At 37.4% G+C, this 6,903-nt stretch overlaps 1 protein-coding gene across 1 annotated transcript; it reads left to right on the top strand.

Moving 5' to 3' along the window:
- The first annotated feature begins 493 nt into the window (after nucleotides 1–493).
- LOC122059586 lies at nucleotides 494–4,125 on the top strand. Its single transcript, XM_042622461.1, has 6 exons — nucleotides 494–650; nucleotides 1,056–1,214; nucleotides 2,200–2,367; nucleotides 2,488–2,642; nucleotides 3,281–3,453; nucleotides 3,808–4,125. Exons 1-6 carry the CDS (start codon nucleotides 569–571, stop codon nucleotides 3,860–3,862), a joined length of 792 nt encoding a protein of 263 aa, XP_042478395.1. The 5' UTR covers nucleotides 494–568; the 3' UTR covers nucleotides 3,863–4,125.
- The last annotated feature ends 2,778 nt before the right edge of the window (nucleotides 4,126–6,903 follow it).

The following is a 6,903-nucleotide window of genomic DNA, read 5'->3' as shown; positions in this document are numbered from 1 at the left end:
AGGGGTGTTCTTATGAGAAAAAAAAAGGTAGGAGTACCAATTTCAGGCCTGGCCCGCCTTGCAAGGCCGATTCAGCCGCCTGTTTAAAGTCCAATTGAAATCAGCCTGATTATTAGATGACCTATCCCGTTTATCATCAGTAATTCTCATAAGCCCGACAATCACTCAATCAGCCTTATCATATATAAGTTATATATTGATATTTTTATCAATTATTGAATATAATTAAAGAATTTTTTCCTAAATTATTAATAATTTTTAATAAATATATTAATTTTTCTAAAATCTAAGACAATTAAAGCCTATTTAAATCTTTAATGATGCATTAACCTGTTTATAATTCATTTAAGACCCGATGAATAGAAGCTCGGAGCCGACCACCCGCCGGATTACTTAAACAACGGGCGGTGTAAGCCAAAAGGCTCATCAGACCGGGCTAAGCCTGACAGAGACCCGTTGAGACGTGATTGAATTCTCTATCTGGCTGCGTGGCGTACGCTAGTGCCAACAATGTCCGTTTGATCTATTACTTTGTTGTAGTTCAGAGATGTGAACGGCTCGTCGGCAGATGGAGAAATGGAGGTCGAAGCTGATTCTGCTCCTCTTCTTCCATCTATCTTCGACGATCTCACTCAGCATTCCTTCTCACGGTAAGACTCTGCCAGTCGTTATTTTTGATTCGCAAAATTTAGATCAAGCTGTGCCTTTTTTTCTTTTCTCTTGAGCTTAATTTGAGTTTTCCATTCAATGTTTTGTGTCAATCATCTTCTAGTTCTGCTTCGGATGATTAGAATTTTCTGTTCTTGATCGAAATGAATTTTTGTTATAATATTTCTCATGGATTGCAGACCCTACTCATTAGGGTCTGTTATTGATTTCTAATTTTGACAATCAGAAAGTTTTTGCCTTTTCTGACTCATAAATCTCTATACCTTGCATGCGTTAGTTGTCTATAACTGATCTTTGATGTTACATTATAATGCACTTCTTGATCTCATCTGGGTTTTGTTTAATTCACCAATTAATTGGTTCTCGTTTGCATTTCTTAACTGTAGGATGCTATTGGACTGAGTCTTGTCAAAACAAATGGGTTGGAGGATGTGGCAAAGGTCATGTCATCATTGATCAGTCAGATGACTGCAATGGGATTTGTCTAGGGCCAAAGTATCCTCCATGCCTTCCATTTTATACTCATTTCCATTGTTGCAAACCAGGTCAGAAAACTCTCCCTCTTCTATGACAGTTCATGTAATAAGTAGGGGATTTCATTTCCTTTTCGTTAAAAGGTTGATTTATTCATTTATATTTTGGAGTTCGTAATGTTCATGAATCAAATGCATATCCCAAGTAGTATTGATTATTTGGTTGTTTATATGAGGGATAACAGGTTATGTGGTAGTGGCAAGATAATTGACTGGTAAAAAATGTTCTAGCTAGAAAACTGAGTCAAGTATCTTTATACAATAGTGAAAATGGTTCAGCATGTTGTTTGATTGTCATGGACTATGTATGAAGACTATATATATAAAAAGAATATCTGGATGCATGCTGTAGTGGAACTAAAAATAGCTGATATTTGTTTTGGGTCCTCTTGCAAAAGATGAGATAGTTTGGTGTAGATTGCATCGCTGATGATCAAAGAAGCCCCCAAGAGATGGATGGATTGGATGAGATATGTTCATAAAAGGAACAAGGGATGAACGAGATAAATGGACGTGGGTTGGGTTAGGTCCAAACTGAATATCAACGTAATAATTGAGAGAAATATACTATTAGTCTGAATAAAATAAATATTTGCATACGACTTCTCCATCAGAATGTGATGCAAGTTCACCATGTTGACTTAATGAATTCTAATTGCTACTTGGTTCTTTATAGAAGATACCAAGACCATCTTAATGGAACTTATAAATTACAAGGTGGTGACGATTTCTATGTGGCATTGATGGTACTGAGAAGCAAAAAATCGTCATATTTGTACAGGCTGTCAGTACCATTCTCATGTAATCCAGAAATATAATGCCATATATTCTGTTTTACAGTTGTAGCTGGTAAAAAAGAGGATGAGCATAAAAATAGATTTGGATACAATTGAAATTTTGTTATCGTAAGTTTTACCTAACCAACCCTTCTACTTCATCAGCCCGTACTCTTATTTATGTATGATCTTTAATTTGCATTTGCTTTGCTTATGAGCAGAAAGTCCGAAAGTGACAGACAAATGTGCAAAATGCAAGAACAAGTTAGACTATGGTGATGAGTATATTTGTTGCACAGACTGCTCCTATCCTTACCTCTCCAACAAGAATACCAAATTAGGTTACTGCAAGACTGGTGCAGAATTAGCTGTGCAGCTAAAACCAAGGGGTACTTGTTAATTACTCCTTCACACTCTTATAGTCTGTTAGTTGGGGTTGTATGTTCTGTTATCAATGTTAACAGGACTGTTTTATGATACATTACCTCCTTCCTCTTTGTGGCTTACAGAAGTTTTCAAGTGGGTTGCTGGACCATGGATGCATTGTTCATCTCCTTGTGATGGTGGGATCCGGTATCGAGACGTAGAATGTTTTGGTTTAACTGAAGATGCATCTATCCCACATTATCCAGTGGACGATAGCAGGTGCTCTGGGGAAGAAATGGTGAGCCAAAACATGATTATTGTTTTCAACATCTTTTGCAGCATTCTGGTTGCTCACCCTTGTCATGATATGGTCTCTCTACTGCCTCTAATTCTTTAAAGTCTACCTCATTGAATTTTTATTTTTTTTCTGGCTTGGCCATCCTCCTCTCTCCCACACCCCCTGGTGGGGGAAATTTATTTCCTTAAGAACTTCCTGCACCATTATCTTGGAACTTCCATATGATTGTGCCCATTTTTCGTGAGTTTCTCTCTTTTTCCTTCTTCAGTGAAGTTTATTCTCGACTTGAATTCAACTTTCTGTGAAAACGGTTTATAGCTTTTACTTCTCAGATGTGCTTTAGTAGAATTCAACTGTTTTATTACTAGTATATTGTAAATGTCAAGCCTGGCATTTCCTTTTAACTGCTTCAGGATTTTTAGTGCTCAGTGCATGGAGAGGAGGGAGGGGGTGTATGTACAACTGCTAGAGTGTGTGTGTCCATGTATTTTGGTGGTGGGGTGAGGTAAAAAGCATCATCAGGGTGATTGATCATTGTCTTCATGAAGCTCACCTTGTTAGAAAGTTTATTATGGTTCTTAAAGTTTATTATTAAACCTTGGTGGTACAATGTTTTTGTTTGCTTGATTGAATGGCAGCCTACCAGACAGGAGCCCTGTAATTTGAGCCACTGCACAGAGTTTGGTGACAGTAATTCACTCGGGGGTGAAAGAAGCAGTGGAGTGTCAGGCTGGATGGTTACCTTCCTTGTTCTTCTTGCGCTTGCAGCTGTTGGTGGTCTGGGCTTTGCAGGCTACACTCTGTACAAGAGGTACTTCTCGATTATGTTATTACTAAGTAAATTAATGCTTTTAACAAGAACTGAAAGTTCGAACAGATAAGCCTAATATATGATATTGCCAATAAAATACCAATGTCACCTAAGAGATCTCCCTGTGAATAACATGGGGTGGGGGTGGGGGAGGATCAGATGGCATTATCTGAACCTGCAGGATATTACATTATTTTTTTCTTTCTAATGGAATGTGATCAAATGATCCAAGAGAAAATTCAGTCATATGGTCATGATCATCTGATCAGGTTATATTTCCAATTTTTTTTTTTTTTCTTTTATTGGTTTCTATTTGACCAAAATTTTAACTGTTTCTGTCCTCAATGTATACAGGAGAACCTCATCTCAGCATGGCTTTGTGTATATCATGTTGGAAGGATATTCTTGAGTTTGGAACAGTGTCTTCTTATTTCCTAAGAAGGAAAAAGTAAAGAAGTTTTGCGCACAGTCAACTTTACTTGGAATATTATTTTTGAGAATTTATTCATTTGTTGATTTCGGCTCATTTATTTGTGTTTGGGGTGGTTTATTTTAAGATTGTTTGTCATAATTGGAAAAAGAATAAGAAGGGTTGTTGTGTGTTGCCAGTGTTCCCATTCTAAGAATACATAATGCATTCTTAACTGAGAACAGTAACATTGTTTGGATAAATGTTTCTTTGAATTTTTTTTTTTCTTTTTTTTCTTTTTTGATAGTTACAGAGGGGAAGTAGATAACAGTCAAGAAACTCGAACCTGAGACCTCTTGGTGAGCGTGGGTTTTTTACCCACCACAGTTCACCAACTACGTTAGGCAATTGTTGTTGAAACGTATTATTGATTTTAGAATGCTCAGAAAATTCATCAAACACCTCATGGCAAAATCTCTTCGCTGAAAATTCAGTTGCATTGGCCAAAAACAGCCAAACATGGTCTAATCATTTGATGACTCATCATTTAATAGAAAGCATGAGGGCAAGATGTTTTATTTTTTTAACAACTAAAATGGATTGGGAATGGATTTTGAGACATTCTTTCAACTCATTTTTTGTTTCTTAAGTAAGAAATATGAAAGTATGGTTGATCCAAGCACAATCTGACTACCTCCAATCCTAGGTGAAAACAATATATATAAATAGAGAGAGAGAGAGAGAGAGAGAGAGAGAGAGAGAGAGAGAGATCCTCTTTAATTCCAATATTGTTAACCGAGGCATCAATCTGACCAAACACATCTCGAAGGCTTTTTGCACAGAGGGGAGAACTTGTAGAAGGGAGATGTAACCATTTTTCAAACTCTCGGAGCACGTTTCAAACTGACTTCGTCACTTTTTCTCACATGAGTTGAAATCGAAAAATATAAGATTTCACAGCTCCCTTGTGGGATGGGAAGGATCACCCCACGTCTTCAGTGCCTTGCTCATAAGGGGGGCGAGGAGATGGAGATCCGAGCGATGTGTCACAAGATTGGTTAAAAGAACTATGGGAATGGAAAGAAAAGACCTACATTCAAAAATTCTTTATCATTCCCATCTGGATATCTCCTACTTATAAATATAAATCTAAAAAATTCTTCATATATATATATATATATATATAGTAAGAATCAATTTTAGGTACCTTGGCACTCACATTGAGCACTACAACAACAGTTCCATTGGGACAGGGTTAGAATTAGAATCCAAAGATGAAAACTCTGGAATTGAAATCAATTAATTCATTTTGTTGTATAGAGAAACCAGCCTTGAAGCAGAATTTAATATCGAGACCGAAAGGAGTGCGCCAATCACCCTCACTAGTCACTACCTTTTCGTCTAACCGACACCATGGCTTTGCCTTTAGATACTTCTGAGCTTCATTAGTCATTTCTTTAATTCTTCCTTTATTAAAATTTTAATTAGAAATAACCATATACCGGGTGGAATCCAATATATGACAGGGTTGCCAGATATTGTAATTATCGTTGATCAGCAAGAAAAATATATGACTCTTCTAGAATGTATCACTTTGGGAATTCCAAAGATTTGTTTAATTGATACAACTTGTGATCCGGATCTTGCAAATCTTTCAATTCCAGCGAATAATAACGCTATTGCATATCTAAGGTGGGCCTGTTGTAGACTCGATCTATTCTAGATAAGCTCCAAAGCATTGACAAGGAATCTCGGCCATTCCTTCCTCAACCATGAAAAGCTCCGTTAAAACAGAATGCCTTCGAAATGAGAATACAAAATGTGATTTTATCACATTCCAAGATAAGGTCTATTTTTAGAACATTCCAAGATTCTAGAACAAGAATGCATAACAAATTATGTTCTTGGTGTTCAAGAACACGTTTTAGAATGCATACCAAACACAATCTTAAATTACTTTAAGTAATAGCCTTAAATTACTTTAGGTAGTAGTCTCATTCGGAAGATGTTGGGAGTGAGGAACAAGGGAGCTTTTTTTTTTTTGCCTCGAATAAAAGGAACATAATTCGTTTTTGGAATAATTGGGAAGAATGAAAGTATTTCCCAAAGTAGTTATCTATCCCATTGCAAATGTCGATAATGCCATTTATAACAAAGACTATAAATATAGTTTCCAGATTACCCTATCTAGCTCTTCTTATGACCAGCAAATTGATTATGTGTTGTGAATCAATTTACAGTATGTGGTTAGATTTAACCTACTGTGAGAACCGAGGTCCAAGATCAAGTCACACCTTTGTCTCATCCCAAACAATCAAATGGAACGGAGATAAGGTAAATATTTTGAAAAGTTGTCATCTAGATTAGGGTTTAAGACCCACCAATGATTTCATGTTTGACTCTAATGGGATCAGTAAAATCATTGTTAGAGAATGTGTCAAGATATTGTTTGGGAAAGGTGTTAGACACCCCAATTTGGTGATAGCTTTTAAAAGCTTTGGTTGTGTAGGCTGAGAGGGACAACAATGTTGTGGCTGTTCATATAGGGGATGTATATGAATCCATCACTCCAATTATTGAAGGTGTTGTTGCCGAAAATCCGTATGAGCTGATCCTGCACAAGCACAGATGGCAGAGGCTCGAAGCTTTGTCTGGGGTTAGTCCTCCGACGCTCAAGTTAGGGGTCGGCCGCATAATTTTTGTTATAGGAGTAATGGTGTGGGTAGTAATGCTTACCTTTTTCCTTCTTCCCGGGCCCTCTTATATAGCTTTTAGGGTTTAGGGTTTCCCTTTTCCTTGGAGGAGTCCTCATCGGGTCCACCTCCTTTCCTTATAGAGTTCTACTCGGATACGTCCTATCCCCATCGTGGGAATATTCTCTTCACGCGGTTAACGTGGTAGAGTCCTTGCAGCCTCTATCAGGTGGGTGACACGTGTTCAGGTGTGCGACGCGTATCCTTACCCTACTGGGCAGTCAATTTGGCCATATCAAGTGCCCCCTTACTCCCCCAGGAGACTCTTCCTCCTTTTTTTTTTTTTTC

Source organism: Macadamia integrifolia, chromosome 2, assembly GCF_013358625.1.
Source record: "Macadamia integrifolia cultivar HAES 741 chromosome 2, SCU_Mint_v3, whole genome shotgun sequence".
Taxonomy (NCBI): Eukaryota; Viridiplantae; Streptophyta; class Magnoliopsida; order Proteales; family Proteaceae; genus Macadamia; species Macadamia integrifolia.
This window is presented reverse-complemented; position numbering and strand designations above follow the sequence as displayed.

Coding starts and splice junctions, on each gene's coding strand:
- LOC122059586 (XM_042622461.1), top strand. CDS start 569: ATGGAGAAATGGAGGTCGAAGCTGATTCTGCTCCTCTTCTTCCATCTA. Junction 651..1,055: donor ACTCAGCATTCCTTCTCACG/GTAAGACTCTGC, acceptor TCTTAACTGTAG/GATGCTATTGGACTGAGTCT. Junction 2,643..3,280: donor GGTGCTCTGGGGAAGAAATG/GTGAGCCAAAAC, acceptor ATTGAATGGCAG/CCTACCAGACAGGAGCCCTG.